Here is a 19,311-nt window from a genome sequence, read left to right on the forward strand (position 1 = left end):
GAGGTGGACCATAAAGAAGGTTGAGCACTGATGAATTAACGCTTTTGAACTGTGGTGTTGGAGAAGACTCTTGAGAGTCCCTTGGACAGCAAGGAGAGGGAGAGAGAAGCCTTGGACAGCAAGGAGACTAAACCAGTCAATACTAAAGGAAATCAACCTTGAATATTCATTGGAAGGACTGATGCTGAAGCTGAAACTCCAATACTTTGGCCACCTGATGCAAAGTACTGACTCAGAAAATACTCTGATTCTGGGAAAGAGTGAAGGCAGGAAGAGAAGGGGACAACAGAGGATGAGATGGTTCAATGGCATCACTGACTCAATGGACATGAGTTTGAGCAAACTCCAGGAGTTGGTGATGAACAGGGAAGCCTGGTGTGCTGCAGTCCATGGTGTCGCAGCGTCGGACATGACTGAGTGTCTGAACTGAACTGACCCTCTTTAGCTGTGTCATCTAAACACTGTCCATTGGAATAAACCAAGCCATTTCAGCTCAACTACCAAATATTTAAGGAATATAAAACATTCCCCTTTTAAAATGACAACTCCATCCTCATTCTTCCCAGTCTTACTGAAAATAGCCTAATTTTGATTTTAATTCCAAATATGCAAATTGAGGTTTCAGCTTGAGTATGCAGAAAATCTTTACTTTTATCACTGGGAGAGATTTGTTCAAGGATTTAGGCAGATTTACATTTTAACAACCAGTTTTCAATAAACGGCTGAGAAATGCCTGTGGGATGTAAATTACACAGGCAGCAATGAGTTCAAGAAAATGGCTCAGGATTGTTGAGAATAAGTTGTGTTCCTAAAGGGAAAAAATCCCAGAAGGCAGGCAAGAACATTTATAATCAGAGGTTAAAGTAGAGGACAGCTTTAGGTCAGTAAGTGGATGCTTCCCGCTATACTCTGGTTAGAGTTTCTTTTTTTTCCTCATATACAAATAGGGGTATGGATTTGTAATTTTCAGAAGAGTCATGCACATTTGTACATGCACACAGTTGCTTCATGTTCCAACCACTAACTACTTTTAAATAGCAATTCTATCACAAGGTTTAAAGACAACATTCAGGTTCTCCACCTCTCCAGTCAGTAAGCAAGATCCTGGGACAGAACTCCGTCTACCTTTGCATCCCTCAAAGCTCCTGTTTCCATGTGGGTGGAGAATGTGCTCTAGAGATACTCATGTTTTGAACTACATATTTTTTCTGTAGGGTGATTCTATAAAAATTTAAATCAGGTTATGTCACTGCCTGACCTAAAAGTCTTCAGTTGTTTCCATACAGTGGATTCCAATCCCACCTCTGTTCCATGGCCAGCAAGGCTCTGAGTGACCTGGCTCTGTCCCTCTCCTCCTTCTCCCCAGCACTCCTAAACCTTAACGAGCCCCAGGCCATCTGGCCTTCTTTCTGTTCCTCCAACACCACAACTCTTTTCCACCTCATGGCCTTTGCTGTTTCTTCTGACTGGAAAACTTGCCTTAAGCTCTTTCTGTTCTGGTTTCTTTACACCATTAGTGTGTGTGCTCAGTTGTATCTGACTATTTGCGATCCTATGGACTGCAGCCCACCAGGTTCCTCTGTCCATGGGATTTCCCAGACAAGAATACTGAGGGGGTTGCCATTTGCTCCTCCAGGGGATCTTCCCGACCCAGGTATGGAACCAGTCTCCTGCGTCTCCTGCGTCTCCTGCATTGCTGGCAGATTCTTTACTGCTGAGCTACCAGGGAAGCCTTTTCCTGGTATCTCAGATAGTAAAGAATCTGCCTGCAATGGAGGAGACCCAGGTTCGATCCTCAGGTCAGGAAGAACCCTTAAAGAAGAGAATGACTACCCACTCCAGTATTCTGGCCTGGGAAATCCCATGGAAAGAGGAGCCTGGAGGGCTACAGTCCACGGGGTTGCAAAGAGTCAGACACGACCGAGCAACTAACACTTTCCCCTTTAGATTACATTTTAAATGTCACTTTCTCAGTAAGTCCACTCCCAGGTCACTCTGTTGAAATCAGCATCTTTCCCAGCATAAGTTTACCTTCCATCTCATCAGCTTATTTATTTCTATCTAGCCCATCAATCTAACGTACTGCTCCTTTCTTTTATTCTTGATGTTCTGACTCCTCTTACTACAATATAAAAGTTCTCTCAATGGTATCGCTTTTGTCTGCTGTGCTCATTACTGCCACACTGGTTCTTTGCATCCTGCTACATGGCAGTTTGCATTTCTTGTCCCCTTTACCATATGTGCTCTTTCCTTCCGCTACATGGCTGGCAACACCCAGAAGCTACCCAGCAGCTGCTTCATTATCCTGAGTGCTAGATGAGAACCTCAGATGACCCATGAGGAAAATGCAGCACAGAGGACAAATCTTATGTTTTAACCCACAGAGACTGAGAGTTGTCTGTCACTGTAGCATAACCTAACTCATCAAGACTGATGCATCTGTCTTTTGGTGACACTGTATCCATGAAACCTAGAACAGTGCCTCGCTTAGAGCAGATTCTTAATAAATGCTTGTCAAAGAGACCAGGAAATACAAAATAGTCTTGTACAAGTTTCTAGACTGCTGATTCAATGAATAGATGATCTGGATAATTAGCAGACTGTACTGAGATACTTAGAAAAGTCAAGGAAGCTTTCAGTTACTGATGATAAGGCCAAGAACATTTAGAACTAATGAACAGAGCTATCAATAGCTCTACTGACTAACGAGTACTGTAGTGTTTAAGCCAATATGTTTTAGATAGTCATGCCTGAGACAATAACAAACTTGAAAGCTGCAAAATTCTTCACATGCTTTTCATGAGATCAAAGTTTGGAGGAGGATCCATCAGAGAAGCTTATGGATTTTGTGCCAGGAACCAACTCACAGGTAGGGTCCCTTAAGGAATCCTATTATATCTGTATAGCAACTGAAGGCCAACTATGTATACTTGAAGTGTTTTGCATTTCTTTCAGCACTGAATCATGGAGGCAAAAGATGGTGTGGATGTCTGAGAGAATAGGGATCTGGGGAAGGAGAGAGGAATAGGCTCTAGTGGTCTCAATCTCTGCTTGTCCACTTACTGACAGCGTGATCTTGAGTAAGTTATTTGTCCTCCCTGTGCCCCAACATCTACATCTGTAAAATAGGATAAATTATAGTACCTATGGCAAAGGGGTATGATGAGGATTAAGTGCATTAACAGATAGAACACCTGGAACAGTGTCTTGCATATATAACTGCTCAGTAAAAATTAATATCTATTATTACCAACAACTGTTCCTTCTACCCGGAGAAGGCAATGGCACCCCACTCCAGTACTCTTGCCTGGAAAATCCCATGGATGGAGGAGCCTGGTAGGCTGCAGTCCATGGGGTTGCAAAGAATCAGACACGACTGAGTGACTTCCCTTTCACTTTTCACTTTCATGCACTGGAGAAGGAAATGGCAACCCACTCCAGTGTTCTTGCCTGGAGAATCCCAGGGATGGGGGAGCCTGGTGGGCTGCCATCTATGGGGTCACACAGAGTCGGACACGACTGATGCGACTTAGCAGCAGCAGCAGCTCCTTCTATCAAAGGATTTGTTTATGGGCAGGAAGCAGTGTATGATCTGCAATCAGTAATACCCTATGCAAAGAAAATTCCTAGTCCCCTACAGTGCTGAATGTAAAAGTCTCTGCAGTTTTGTTTTCTCCTTGTGTAAAGTTATAAAGGAATGTGTGTGTATGCTATGTAGCTTTAGTCATGTCTGATTCTTTATGAGCCTATGGACTGTACCCCGCCAGGATCCTCTGTTCATGGGATTCTCCAGTCAAGAATACCAGAATGGGTTGCCATGCCTCCTCCAGGGGATCTTCCTGACCCAGGGGTCGAACCAAAACCTCTTATGTCTCCTGCATTGGCAGGTGGGTTCTTTACCATTAGTGCCACCTGGGAACTCCTGTAAAGGAACAGGTTTCCCTAAAACAAACGTTTCTAGGCTTAAGGATCTGGATGAGGAAACTTAGAGACCAAGGCTCTCTGCAGTTACCCGTTTAGTGATGGAGAGGAGAAGGAATGACTTAGGGTAGTGTATCCATTTACAAAGAATGTTCAAACCACCCCACAATTGTACTCATTTCTCATGCTAGTAAAGTAGTGCTCAAAATTCTCCAAGCTAGGGTTCAACAGTAGTATGTGAACTGAGAACTTCCAGATATTCAAACTGGATTTAGAAAAGGCAAAGGAACCAGAGATCAAATTGCCAGTATCTGTTGGATCATCGAAAAAGCAAGAGAATTCCAGAAAAATATCTACTTCTGCTTCATTGACTATGCTAAAGCCTTTGACTATATGACAACAAAATGCGGAAAATTCTTCAAGCGATGGGAATACCAGACCATGTTAGCTGCCTCTTGAGAAACCTGTATGTAGGTCAACAAGCAACAGTTAGAATCAGACATAGAACAATAGACTGGTTCCAAATTGGGAAAGGAGTATGTCAAGAGTGTATATTGTTACCCTGCTTATTTAACTTATATGCAGAGTATATCATGTGAAATGCCAGGCTGGATGAAGCATAAGCTGGAATCAAGATTGCTGGGAGAAATGTCAATAACCTCAGATATGCAGATGACACCACCCTTATGGCAGAAAGCAAAGAAGAACTAAAGAACCTCTTGATGAAGGTGAAAGAGGAGAGTGAAAAAGTTGGCTTAAAACTCAACATTCAGAAAACAAAGATCATGGTATCCGGTCCCATCATTTCATAGCAAATGGATGGGGAAACAATGGAAATAGTGACAGACTTTATTTTTTTGGGCTCCAAAATCCCTGCAGATGGTGACTGCAGCCATGAAATGAAAAAATGCTTGCTCCTTGGAAGAAAAGCTATGACAAACCTAGACAGAATATTAAAAAGCAGACACATTACTTTGCTGACAAAGGTCCATCTAATCAAAGTTATGGTTCTTCCAGCAGTCATGTATGGATGTGAGAGTTGGACCAATAAGAAGGTTAAGCGCAGAAGAATTGATGCTTTTGAACTGTGGTGCTGGAGAAGACTCTCAAGAGTCCCTTGGACAGCAAGGAGATCAAACCAGTCAATCCGAAAGGAAATCAACCCTGAATATTCACTGGAAGGACTGATGCTGAAGCTGAAGCTCCAATATTTGGTCACCTGATGCAAAGAGCTGACTCACTAGGAAAGACCCTGATGCTGGGGAAGATTGAAGGCAGGAGGAAAAGGGGATGACAGAGGATGAGATGGTTGGATGGCATCACTAACTCAATGGACATGAGTTTGAGCAAGCTCTCAGAGATGATGAACGACAGGGAAGTCTGGTGTGCTTCAGTCCATGGGGTCTTGAAGAGTCGGACATGACTGAGGAATTGAACAACAAATCAGTTTACAAAATTTCAGCCAAACTTTGGGAGGAGAAAGAACTACTCTGCTAGTAGTAACTGTAGTTTTTATGGAAATATAGCATCTTACCTTCATTTCTAGCTCTTGGTTTGATGCAGGTAATCCCTGAAGTTTTGCTTCCAATTTGTATATAAAACTGAACAAGTCTGGGGGAAAAAACCCAAAACACCTCAGTTTACTTAAAAACATGAATTCAGAAGACATCTAGCCTTCTGTATTTTGACACAGTAAAAAGTAAAACTCCTGTAATTCTTAGGTTATTTTTAAACACAAAGGGCATATGACAAGCAGAAACTACATAGCTTATATATTAGGCTAATTCCATAACCATTCAGAAAAGTTAATTGATATGACCATTAATTTTATTTTGGAATAATGATTTAAACAAAAGGAAACAATTTAACTTCATTTCCCTGTGACAGTCTGATGCAATTTAATGAAATCAGTGAAATGGAATTCCTTTAAATTGAGATGATACTATCCTTGGAAACTCAGGAGGAAAAAATCTAACATTAAAAACTTGAATGTTATATTTATTTAGGGCCAGAAATTACTTCTACTATGGATTTAAGCTCAGATGGTTTAATTTTTCACAACTGTCTCTCAATTAGTGTGATGTAATCTATGCCTTAGTCCCTATAAACCAACCTACATGATAGGGTTAGCTCTGTGAGAAGGACTCAGAAGGAAGAGGAAAGAGACTGAAGGTAGAAAACACATGGCACAGAATCCAGATTTTAGTGAGAAGAAGCTCTAAAAGCTTCAAACATTTCTGTAGCTTCCTTTCTTCCAATTGTAAAACTAAAGAAGCATAGTTATATTTTAGGTGTGCTACTATTTCATTTGCCCTTAAACCTAAGCACTTATTTATTGTACCAGTAGGTGTCAGTGTAGGTATTTTAAATTTCTGGAATAGTTTCAGTAAGTGAATACAAATAAACTTAGATAAATGGGGCACCCCATTTTTGGACACAGAATTCAAAGTTGCAAAAAATTATGTTTCTCCTGGCATACATTAAAATTAATATCAAATAATCTTCATAATAACAGAGAACTTTAGAAAACCAAGCTGACATATATTAGACACACAGGCCTTGATGATGACTGCATGCTGATTAACAAATTAAGAGTACAAGTTTTACAGAATCTATTTTATTATAAAGTTATGCTTCATTTTTATATATCAGAATCTATGTAGAGAAACATTACTATGTGAACTCTGAAAAGAACAGTGTTGTAGGTTAGATCATACAGCAAGGTAAATATGTTCATGGAGAAGCGACCAGTTAACTACTTACCTGATATTTCTGGTGTCCAGAGGGACAGTCCTCGCTTCCCTTTTTCCAGGGCCACTGAAGTAGAGAGACTTGCCATCATTAAGTGTTCCACAGCCCGTTCCAACCTGGCCTCCGGTTATCTTGTACCACAGAGGGCTGAGCTTCCCCTCAAATCTATCGAACATCTCACTGTGATTAGGGACAATAGACACACAGGTTCCTTGTGCAGCTTCCGAGAGAAGAAATACAGAGGAGACAGGTTTTGTTAAAATCATGAAACATTAGCAGGTACATTAGTGTGTGGTCAAAGGAGACATTGCCATAGGTGTTAGGGGAAAGCAATCACATCAAAATTCAAACCTCAAGCATCTGCCTGAAACACAGACATCACTACTATCATCAAAACAGTATTCTGCTTCTATTATTTTAAATGTTTAAACACAAACACAGAGGGAACCACACAGTCTCATGATTTTCATTAACCAGAGGGTTTGTGTAAACTGAGATATAAGATTTTGTCCACAAACAAAATTTGCTCATTTGTTGTCCTTGTATTAGAGGATCAGTATGGGGAGTTTATCACCCTGAAACTACGAGTGGCAGCGCTCTCTACAGAAGGCCTGTAACAACACATGTTTGTCTTTGGTCACATGCCAGATGAAGAGCAGAACACTGAAAGGCTGGGAATGATGCTTTGAAGTTAATTCCAGGAGAAATTCTATAAAAAGATTACGAAGCTTATAATATTCTCTCCCATTTTACTCTTTAATCTCAGCTTCCTTTTTACTTTTGCTTATAGCAACATCTAAGGGTGATTGTGGTCAAAAAATACTTCTCTTGTTAAGTTTTTGTTTGGCAGTCTTGCATTTATCATTTCATAAGTTGACTTTTACTTTAAATGTATAAAATTACACTGTATAAAAGCAGTGTAAAGAGCACAGGAAGCCTAATGCTTAAGAGTTTGGCTGCCAGGGATTGAAGCTGAGCTCTAGCAACTCTTAGCTGTGTGACCTTGGGACAGTTACTGCGTGTCTTTGTGTCTGTTTCCTCAAGTGTAAACAGGGACAATGACAGTACTGTTACAGGGTTATTTGTTGCATGAATTAAATGAGGTAAAATAAAAAACACCTACTGTAGCGCTTGGCATGAAGTAGGGACTCAAGTAATGTTAATTATTATCACTATTATTAGGAAATGAATATACTTAAGGGATGAAATATGTGTTATCATGCTTTTCCTTCTTAGGTAGCTCAAAACTACAAAATATTTCAGCACCTCATTTGCCTAGGTTACAAATTTCTATAATTTGGGGACTTAAGAATAAATACTTAAGAATATATTTCCTTGGAAGAAGTATCATGAAATATAGTACTCAGAGATGAATATTTTACAAACAAATCATCAGACTTGTCTGCAGCCTTACCGGTGTACCCCAGGTCACAGAAACACACCCCTGAAACGCAGTCCCCATGGCCACTGCAGTAACTGGGACAAGGCTCTGATATGTATACACCATCCAAACCAAAAGGAGGCACGTTCTTCTGGGAGCTGCTCTCCTGGATCCATCGGAATCTGGTCTTACTGTTGGGAAAAACAGCACATGTGTTTCTTGTACCAATATCTCATACCAAAGCACTGAAATACAGAACAGTTCAGAAAAACTCGAGAGATATATATTTATTTGGAAGTCATGTTCACTTGATTGGACATTTAACCTTCAAAAGTGTCTCTCTCAAATCTTTCTCAAAACTTCTTGATATTTTCTTCATCATAAATGTTTAAATATCAGGAGGATTTCAGGTAAGAAGATTCTGATGGCCAGAAACATAGCTTTTTTTTTTTTTTCTCGCATATTTTAAGAGAATATTTGGGAATCTTTGAAACCATCAAATAGGTTGTACTTTGTTAGGACAAATAAGGGGACTATGGCTCTGCCATCTGCATGATTCTGGTAGGAAAGAATCAAGTTTGTACTGCCTGCTCTGTTCTCACCTGTTGCCTTCCTTGCCTGCTTCACTTCTCATCTTGAAGTCTCCAAGATGCTTATTCTACACACTTAGCAACCACCTGGGCTGCCAGAAAAGGCTGGTAACTGCCAACAAACAAAAGAGGGACCTGGTCCCAGTGCTTCAATCCCTGGAACACCAGTGGCCGGGCTACTGCCCAGTCCTATTTCCCCCATAAGTTTTGAGGCTGCCAAACTAAAACTTGTCCCAGTTGCTTTCTAATATTTCCAATCCTTTCAACACACCTTGTTTCCTTTCAAATACATGGAAACCCACCTACATCTATAACTTCATAATAAGAAAACATCTCTTCCTTCTCAGTTCTACTAACATTAAAGAGGGACGATAGATTAGACTATCTAAATACCAATTAATTATGCTGCCATTATTTATAGACTTTTGAGTGAATTCAGTCTCTAAGTAAAGAAGAGTAAAGAATCTTAAAGATTAATGAAGATTATCAAAGATAATTGTGGATCAAGATGGTTCCTTTTCTCCTCTATTATTATGAAAATAATATAGCAGTATCAGAGTACGTTTCTTTCTGGCTCTTCAAATAACTATGGTAATTTGGCAACACTAAATCATAACTCTGGCTTTTTTCTTCATTATTTTAAATTATCTACATTTGGCAAATTTACAAATGTAGCCAACAATCATGTTTACTAGGTTTAAAAAGTTTTTCAGTGATTAATTTCTGTTAATGCAAGTCTTAACCCATTTTTCAATGTGTTAAAAGGAAGGTGAATGTATCTTTTATTTCTTTTGAAGTTAAATCAAAATGTATTAGTCTTATTTTTTAAGGCAAAAGAGAACAGAATTGAAGATTAGCAAAACAAAGGAAAACCAAAAAAATGAAAAGAAAAAAGAAAGTACAGTTGTAAAGCGTTAGGAAAATTCTTCCCAATGGAGTTATAATATTATTTAGCCTGTGAAGATATTTTTCCTTTCAAAGGAAATAAATGGAATTGGTGAAAAGCATCTTTTGCCAATTGTTTGTAATAAAATGGTAAGGCCTCCGTACCCCTTCCAAAAGATAGGCTGTACATCTATAATAAAAAAGAAACACTTCGATTCCCTGGTAGAAGTCTTTTTAAATTAAAGTCGCACTTGCCTTTTCTTTTTAAGTTTCTATAATAGAACCCAGAGAAACATGGATCTATAATTTCTGCCCCTCAGAAAGCAAAATTCCCCTATATCCTGCATGTTCCAGATAAGGTAGTAGAAGATAACACACTCTCTCTTTACTCCAATTGTCATCTTTGTTCAGAGGATGCCTGAGCAACCTGGAAAACCAGTTTCTACCCCTGTCCTTCAGCCTTCCACACTTCAGAAGGTTGTTGGATCTGCCACTTAAACCAGGAAGGTAAGCACCTGTGCATTGGCTTGTCTTGTGATGTGTGGTGGTAGAGGAGACATGGGCAGAATATTAAGCAGCTGAATTTCTAGCCCTTCCCAGAGATGCTGACTTTCTGCATTCAGCATAGAGAGCCAAGAGCAGGCTGAGTGGCTGTATGGTTGGGGATGAGAGTCAGCAGGGAAGTACCAGCACATATTTACCACCACCAATGTCCCTCCTCTGTAGGCAAGAACCAAGAGAATTAACATGAGCACAAACTGTTCCTTTGAGAAAATCAGCTTCCAATTATTTGTAAAAGAACAATGTTCTAGTAACTATTATAAGCATATTGCTTTGTGGCAAAAATAGTTCCAAATTTTTAACAATTTTCACTTATAATTCTCAGCTTTCCAGCACTGCATTTGGAGATATCTGAGTTTAACATACTGCAGAAGAAACAATAGCTCATTTGCTTGCGTTGAAGCAGTAACATATTTACTATTCTGTAGTAGAGACCTCTCCATCACAAATGCCATCCCAAGCAAGTTGGATAGTATCCAAACAAACCAGAAAGCCAGATCCTAATGAACAAGATTTTGTCTTCCAAAAGCTGAAGTCTAACAAAATATTGATAAATTGGAAGCCTCAAAATATTGGCTCAGTTTGTGATAATAAGGGCAGTCTTTTCTTATTTCTCAGATGTGGTTTTACCAACTAGGTGATTCTACTCAGCATCAAACAAACTGCAGTTTCAGATTCAACTCTATATTATCTGGCTTTGGGGTATCACACCAGTATTATGTTTTTTGGCTCCCGATTCTATGGACTACTTTTAAAGCGATATCTTCCAACATCCTAGTATTCTAGTCACTGCAGCAAATATTTACCCTGTTATGCTCCCCAGCTTCATGACATGTTGCACTTGTCTATTTGGAAGAAATAAGGTTGGGCCACAGTTTCAGAAAACCAGAAAAGGCCAGTTTTCATTCCAATCCCAAAGAAAGGCAATGCCAAAGAATGCTCAAACTACCACACAATTGCACTCATCTCACACACTAGTAAAGTAATGCTCAAAATTCTCCAAGCCAGGCTTCAGCAATACATGAACCATGAACTTCCAGATGTTCAAACTGGATTTACAAAAGGCAGAGGAACCAGAGATCAAATTGCCAACATCCGTTGGATTATCAAAAAAGCAAGAGAGTTCCAGAAAAATATTTATTTCTGCTTTATTGACTATGCCAAAGCCTTTGACTGTGTGGATCATGACAAACTATAGAAAATTCTTAAAGAAATGGGAATACCAGACCACCTGACCTGCCTCTTGAGAAACCTGTATGCAGGTCAGGAAGTAACAGTTAGAACTGGACATGGAACAATAGACTGGTTCCAAATTGGGAAGGGAGGTATGTCAAGGCTGTATATTGTCACCCTGCTTATTTAAGTTATATGCAGAGTACATCACATGAAAGGCCAGGCTGGATGAAGCACAAGCTGGAATCAAGATTGCTGGGAAAAATGTCAATAACCTCAGATATGCAGATGACACCACCCTTATGGCAGAAAGTGAAGAAGAACTAAAGAGCCTCTTGATGAAGGTGAAAGAGGAGAGTGAAAAAGTTGGCTTAAAGCTCAACATTCAGAAAACTAAGATCATGGCAAGTGGTGGAAACAGTGACAGACTTTATTTTTGGGGGCTCCAAAATCACTGCAGATGTTGACAGTAGCCATGAAATTAAAAGACACTTGCTCCTTGGAAGAAAAGTTATTACCAACCTAGACAGAATATTAAGAAGCAGAGACATTACTTTGCAAACAAAAGTCTGTCTAGTCAAGGCTATGGTTTTTCCAGTAGTCATGTATGGATATGAGAGTTGGACTATAAAGAAAGCTGAACACCAAAAAATTGATGCTTTTGAAATGTGGTGTTGGCGAAGACTCTTGAGAGTCCCTTGGACTGCAAGGAGATCCAACCAGTCCATTCTAAAGGAAATCAGTCCTGAGTGTTCATTGGAAAGACTGATGTTGAAGCTGAAACTCCAATACTTTGGCCACCTGATGAGAAGAACTGACTCATTTGAAAAGACCCTCATGCTGGGAAAGACTGAAGGCTGGAGGAGAAGGGGATGACAGAGGATGAGATGGTTGGATGGCATCACTGACTCAATGGATGTGAGTTTGAGTAAACTCCAGGAGTTGGTGACAGACAGGGAGGCCTGGCGTGCTGCAGTCCATGGTGTTGCAAAGAGTCGGACATGACTGAGCAACTGAAGTGAACAGTTTCAGAAAAACATGGGGAGAGAAGGGCAGTGGTGGGGGTGAGGATTACAAGGGCTACACTGTCACAAGCCCCAGTTTGAGATGGGCAATAAGCAGGATGAAAGGGCTATTTAGCTCCAGAGGCAGATATGTCCTTATGGAAAAGGAAAGAATGTCTCAGAGGATGAAGCCTATAGAGTAGAACAAACAGCTGAGAAGAACAAAGATTAGGGAACTACTCACCAGGAGGAGAACTGTCAAACTTTCTTATCCTGGACATTGCTCGTAGAGAAGGGAACCCTAGTAACAGCTATCTTGTTGCTATGTGCTTCCCATCCTTTTCATTTTCCTGAGTGGGCAGTGTTTATTATGTTGTTATATATATTATTATTATGTTTATCTATCTCATTGCTGTATGTTGGGTAGAGCGTGGGGTGAAGTGAAGTGAAGTGAAGTCATTTAGTTGGGTCCAACTCTTTGCAACCCCATGGGACAGTAGCCTACCAGGCTCTGCCGTCCATGGGATTTTCCAGGCAAGAATACTGGAGTGGGCTGCCATTTCCTTCTCCAGGGGATCTTCCCAACCCAGGGCCTGAACCTGGGTCTCCTGCATTGCAGAGAGACACTTTACCGTCTGAGCCACCAGGGCTGGGATAGATAACTTTTTTTTTTTTTTTTCAGTTCCTAGATCTGTGAGTCATATCCAGGGAAACTTGACATGATATAAGTGGCTTAGAGTCTGATGCTATGATGGGACAAGCCTTTGAGGGTCTTGGGAGGAAAGTGAGTGTGTTTTCATGGGGAACAGATGTGAACCATAGGGCTAGGACAAACTATGTTAGGTTGTTATAACAATGCCTGGTAGCTCAGTTGGTAAAGAATCTGCCTGCATTGCATGAGATCCCGGTTTGAATCCTGGGTTGGGAAGATCTTCTGGAGAACAGATAGGCTACCCACTCCAGTATTCTGGCCTAGAGAATTCCATGGGCTGTATAGTCCATGGGGTCACAAAGAGTTGGACACAACTGAGTAACTTTCACTTTCACATGGATCGCACCTCCTTAGGTGTATCGTCTATAACATTTTTCTGCACTTTCTATCAAAAAGAGGAGTCTGTTTTCTCACTCTCTGTATCTAGACTTGCCTTGTGGCTTGCTTTGACCCCTGATGTTCCAGTAAGATAGGGTCAGGCAGCTTCTACTTTTGTTTTTTTCTAACACTGGAACCACCCAACTGTGGATATTGTTATGAATACTGGGGTGGATACTGGGATGAAAACCGCATAGAAAGAAAGGTCCTACTAATCCCAGACACTAATCAACCTACCAATTGAAAAAAGCTACATTATAAAATTTGGTGAGATGAGCAGAAGAACTACCCAATCAATTCCATAAAACCATGAGAAATAATAAGCCACTACTGTCTTAAGCCACTATGTTTTGGAGAGGAATGTTACACAGCAATAGGCAACTGTACAAATATTATCCTAGGCTCTACTGAGGGATATGAAAAAGGACTAGTGATAGTTTTTAAAAAGTAATGCACTTATGCATTCCTGATCATTTTCCTTCCACTGGTTGAGAGTTAACAAGGTCTGGAATAGCTGCCTTGGATCCAGAGATAGAAGTTGTGTGTTCAGAATGGCAGAGATACCCTGTCAGTTCTGAACTGCTCACCTTTGGACTATTATGCAGTAAACAATGGATTTCTATCTTGTTTTAGCCTTGTTAAGCATTTGAATTTATTTTGCTTTTATAGTAGCTAGACCTGTATCCTAACTAAAGCAGAATGCAAGTCAAATTATTAAATTTCACTAAAGAAGGTCAATTCATCAACTCTGGCACAAACCAAGTCATTTGAGTCTCTCTGATACACAACAAAGTACACTGGCATGTAAAGACAAAAAAAATTACTTATAAGTTGATCTTAGATCCAATGACTGATGAATTCTTTCTTGGAATAGTTGGCATTTAAAGATTGTGCTCCAAAGTTTGGTAGATTACCACAGAAACTTATATATCCTGATCATACAAGTTTCTTACCTATCTGAGAAGTCTGTATACCAAAATCTATGGTGCAGTTTCTGAAGGTATGCACACCTAATTAACAAGGGAGGAAGAGAACACAACCAGGATATCCAGCTAGATATAAATCTGGTGATCAATTAGGTGAAAGCTTACAGACAGAATGGTCTCTACAAACACTATAGATAAACCACTCCCATAGATTCTTAGCTTTGATCATTCTGTCAGTCAGGATGAGATAGGTTATGCTGATGTAACATGCAGCCCCCAGTCTCAGTGGGTTAACGCAACAAAGGTTTATTTCTGGCTTATACTATATGTCCAGTATAGGTTGTAAGAAAGTCTGCTGATTGCAGAAATTCAAGGACCCAGACTGATGTAAGCTTCATCACAAAAGGTGCTTTCATGAAACAGATAAGATGGCAAAACGCACATGGACTCAAAGTCATATGTTTCATTTCCACTCACATTTCATTAGGCAATGCCTAACTTTAAAGAGTGTGGAGAAAGGATAGTCCAACCATATTCTAGGAAGAAACTAAGGCTGGAAATAATGCTGAATGGCATTAATGAGAAGCTCGCTAAGAGTCGGACACAACTGAGCGACTTCACTTTCACTTTTCTCTTTCATGCACTGGAGAAGGAAATGGCAACCTACTCCAGTGTTCTTGCCTGGAGAATCCCAGGGATGGGGGAGCCTGGTGGGCTGCCGTCTATGGGATCGCACAGAGTCGGACACGACTGAAGCGACTTAGCAGCAGCAGCAGCAGCCTCTGTATTAAGTTACAGCACCAGCAGTACAAATAGACCTGTTACATCATCTCAGTTCTGCACAGAAATGCTCTGACTGAGTCACAATTGAATATTATGTTCTAGGATTCAATTAAAAAGTGTCCACTTGAAGAATGCTTCTTTATGTTCCGAAAAATTATAGTTAAAATACTGATCTTAACGTTACCTACTCCACCCAACACAAAGATATATATATATATATGCACTACAAATGTACTTTAGAAAAAAGCACACTTAATTTTTTTATCAGAATGTTTATATTTTCTTTCTTCTTATTCAACAGTGAGAACCAAATGACCCTATCTCCTGACCTCTCACACTTTGTCTTAGCTGCCAGGAAGCTAAGAGTTAAACTTGTTGATGTATTACAAAAACTAATTTGCTTCAAGTTCTTATTCCATTTAGCTCATGCTTCTGTCAATTGATTTAAAATCTTTTTCTCTATTGTATTAATATTTATCTTAATGATGAGATATCTCAAATTGTCTATTCAAGGAGGCATTAAATTAGACAAAAACCACCACATAGTGAAAGTCTGTTGCAATAATGCTTTATAACTCACTTAGCTTTTAAACATCTTCTGGTTAGTGCTGTAATCCCAATGCCCAGGACAGAACTTGGCACAGGTAGGTGGCTCAATAAGTGTTTGTTGAATGAATGAATGGATGAGTAAGTGAATAAACTTTTTCACAAATGTGTGTGTCATTTTCTCAAGAGTCATTACTTGGATAGATACTGCTAGAGGTTATGAATCCTCTTAGGTTACTGAGATATATGAAATGAAGATATTGAGATAAATATATGTTCCTTAGAAATGGCAACTATGGCACATGGTAAGAATGGGCACTTTACCTGGATGCAAGAGACCTTGGAATAACAATGGTGATTCTTGTCCATTCTTCAAAGTCCCCCGTGTGATACATGGTGGGTTCACTCAGTTCTCTGGAGTTTCCTTCGCATCCCTTGACTGCAGAAGCTGGGTAACAGCCTTCTTTCACCAGAAACCAGGACATTCCGGCATCATGAGAGTACTGAAGAAGAACTGGGGCAGCACTGCTGAATTGATTGGCACACCCAATGTTAAGCTGTTGAAAAAAAATACAGAATTACACAGGTTTTGGTTTCAAGACATCATTTAACAAATTAGGTGCGAGAGCAGTCAGAGTTCTTTCTACTGAGTTTGCACAAATTTACAATGATAAGACATGCAGCTCAATTCCAACCAAGAGCCTTTCATAGGGTCTGGAAATCTCTGTAAAAGCAACAGGGGCTTTTCAATAGAAAGCAGGACCAGCTTCCCATTTTGTGGACTTCTTGAGATTACAGGAGAGAAGAGAGAGCATAGATGTGATCAGACTCTTGGACAAAAGATGAGAAACCAAGAAACTGTTTTCTTTTCCTTTCCCAGACGGAGGATACAAACAGAGGGAAGCAGATGATAGAGAGCTGTCCTCTAGAACATGAAGGTCACCGAAGCTGTCCTCTGCTTTAGGGGGACAGGCATCTTTATTCTGTTTTCTTACAAAAGCTCAGTAAGAAATCACTGTCAACTTATATGAAAGAATTAAGTTTCTGTCACAGCATCAAATAAAGAACATAATCTAGAAATGAACCATTATTCTTCTATGCACTTGTAGAGATGATTGTCATCACAGGATTAAAAATATTCAAAAACTGTAAAAAATGCAACCTATATCACAATGCTATAGCACAGCCATTAAAAAAAATAAATTTACTTATTTTTGGTTGTGCTGGGTCTTCGTTGCTGGCTTTTCTCTAGTTGTGGCGAGCAGGGGCTTCTCTCTAGTTGTGGTGCCCAGGTTTCTCACTGAAGTGGCTTCTCTTACCGTGGAGCACAGACTACGGGGTGGAGGGAGGCTTCAGTAGTTGTAACATGTGGGCTCAGCAGTTGTGGCTTCTGGGCTCTAGAGCACAGGCTAAATAGTTTTGGTGCACAGGATTAATTGCTCCGAGGCATGTGGATCTTCCTGGATCAGGGACTGAACCAGCGTCTCCTGCATTGGTGTGTGTGTATGTTAGTCACTCAGTTGTATCCAACTTTTTGCGACTCCATGGACTGTAGCTCCCCAGGCTTCTCTGTCCATGGAATTCTCCAGGCAAGAATACTGGAGTGAGTTGCCACTTCCTTCTCCAGAACTGGCAGGCAGATTCTTTACCACTGAGCCACCAGGGAAGCCCCTAGCACAACCATTTTTTTCTGTTTTCTCTTCTAATCTTTATAAAGAAGCATACCAATATCTAGGAGTAGTATTACTAAATCAAAATGTAGAAACTGTGAATTTCCTATTTATATGTGTTCATTTTTAATAACTTAGATTAAAATGAATCAGTTTTACACAGCACTGAATGTTACTAAAGCTTTGGACAGTTTCTTTCTAAATTAATAAATATATAAATGATTGTATTACTGTTTTAGTTTATATTTTTTAAAAGTTGTAAATGTCAAACTCTTCCTGAAATTTAATCACATGCTGTCTTAGAGCACACGATCCATTCATGTTATTTCATTTGTTGGTTGGAGTCATCAAAGGATTGTATAAGGCTTTATAACTAAGAATAGTCAAATTTTATAGAAAAAATTGAAGAACTCAAGAGAGCATAATCATGACCAAAAAATAAAGGATGAAGGAAAGATAGGCCCCTAGGCAAATAAAATTAGGTTGGAGCTCAAGAGGTCAACCAGCTCATCCTTGTGACTGTGAAGTAGCTTGAGTCAGTCTGTCAAAAATGGGAAGAACACATATTTTCCTTAATTCCATGCTCAGAGCTAGAAAGCATCTCTGAGAAGGATTTATAATATGGCTAGTGGCAATTTTATTGTGATTCATTTATCCAAGTTTACACAGTTAAATATCAGGAAAATAAAGACTTGACCCTCTAAGATGCAAGATCACCTCTTGTAACATAAACCCTTTTATTACATTACTTGTTAGTTAGCATAGCCTTTGGCTGGCCTGTGGTGAGAGGAGTCACACTGGGCACACATAGTTAGCCTTCTGTCTTAGATTTATGGCTAAAGTAGGTAAGTCAATGGAGCTTTCAGTTCTGTGACAAGTTTGTGATTTTATTCTTTACGGACCATTTAGCCTGCTTCTTAACTGCTGATTTTTCTAGAATTCAATTCTTGGCTTTCTTACCTTTTTACTCCATACAAGCTCCCTAATCTCATTCACAATCATAATTTCAGATGCCTTCTAAATCCCTATGACTCCCAGATACTCCCAGGCTCTCTGAACAATGTCCATAACTGCTTCTTGTGTGCTTGTCCTTCAGCAATCCATGAGCATGTGTGCTCAGTCATGTCTGACTCTGCAACCCCATGGACTGTAGCTTGCCAGGCTCCAGTGTCCATGGGATTTCCCAGGCAAGAATGCTGGAACGGGCTGCCATTTCCTCCTCCAGGGGACCTTCTGACCCAGGGATCAAATCTGCATCTCTTATTATCGAATCTGCAGGTGGATTCTTTTACCACTGAACCACCTGGGAAACCCTTAGCAATCCACAGGCATCCCTAAATCCACAGGTCCAAGTCTTCTCATCATCCACCACCCTAAAACAAATCCTCCTATTCCTGAATTTCTGATTTCAGTGACTTGAGCCAGAAATGTAGGAGTCATTCTAGAATCCATTCTATCACCCAATAGGTTTCCCAAACCCGTTGACTGTGCACCTTTAACATCTTTCAGAACCATCTACTTATAGTCCCAGGCTATGCCTTAGTCTGGCCTCTTCATTTCTTACTTCTCCAGCATTGTCACTTTACTCAAAATACACTCAGCAATCTGAGCACATATCTCTGCCTCTTCCACTATCTCACAGGTCCAAGTTCCCATTATCTATTACTTGGATCACTGAAATAATTGCCTGGCAGTCTTTTGATCGCTGCCTTTGACTCTGCCAGTGTACTCCCAACTCAGTTACTTGTGTGATTTTTTAAAAGTCTAAGTCAGAGTATGTCACTCTTCTGCTAGCTATTTTATGTAGTGTAGGTACAGTGTTAGTTGCTCGGTCATATCCGACCCTATGGACTGTAGCCTACTAGGTTCCTCTGTCCATGGAATTCTCTAGGCAAGAATACTGGAGCAGGTAGCCATTCCCTTTTCCAGGGGCTCTTCCTGAACCAGGGATGAAACCCAAGACTCCTGCATTGCAGGCAGATTCTTTATTATCCGAGTCACCAGGGAAGCCCGTTTTATGTAGAGCAAAA

General features: G+C 40.1%; 1 protein-coding gene across 1 annotated transcript in view; it reads right to left on the reverse strand.

Annotated features, from left to right (window-relative positions):
• RELN (reelin) overlaps positions 1-19,311 on the reverse strand; it is a 536,555-nt gene that overhangs the window by 92,184 nt on the left and 425,060 nt on the right. Inside the window, exons 28-31 of the mRNA XM_052638374.1 lie at positions 15,936-16,168; positions 8,087-8,244; positions 6,685-6,892; positions 5,456-5,532 (exon numbers count right to left, since the gene is read on the reverse strand). Of these exons, the coding sequence (XP_052494334.1) occupies positions 5,456-5,532; positions 6,685-6,892; positions 8,087-8,244; positions 15,936-16,168 (676 nt within the window). The remainder of the gene's footprint in view (positions 1-5,455; positions 5,533-6,684; positions 6,893-8,086; positions 8,245-15,935; positions 16,169-19,311) is intronic.

The sequence above is a fragment of the Budorcas taxicolor genome, chromosome 4, assembly GCF_023091745.1.
Source record: "Budorcas taxicolor isolate Tak-1 chromosome 4, Takin1.1, whole genome shotgun sequence".
Taxonomy (NCBI): domain Eukaryota; kingdom Metazoa; phylum Chordata; class Mammalia; order Artiodactyla; family Bovidae; genus Budorcas; species Budorcas taxicolor.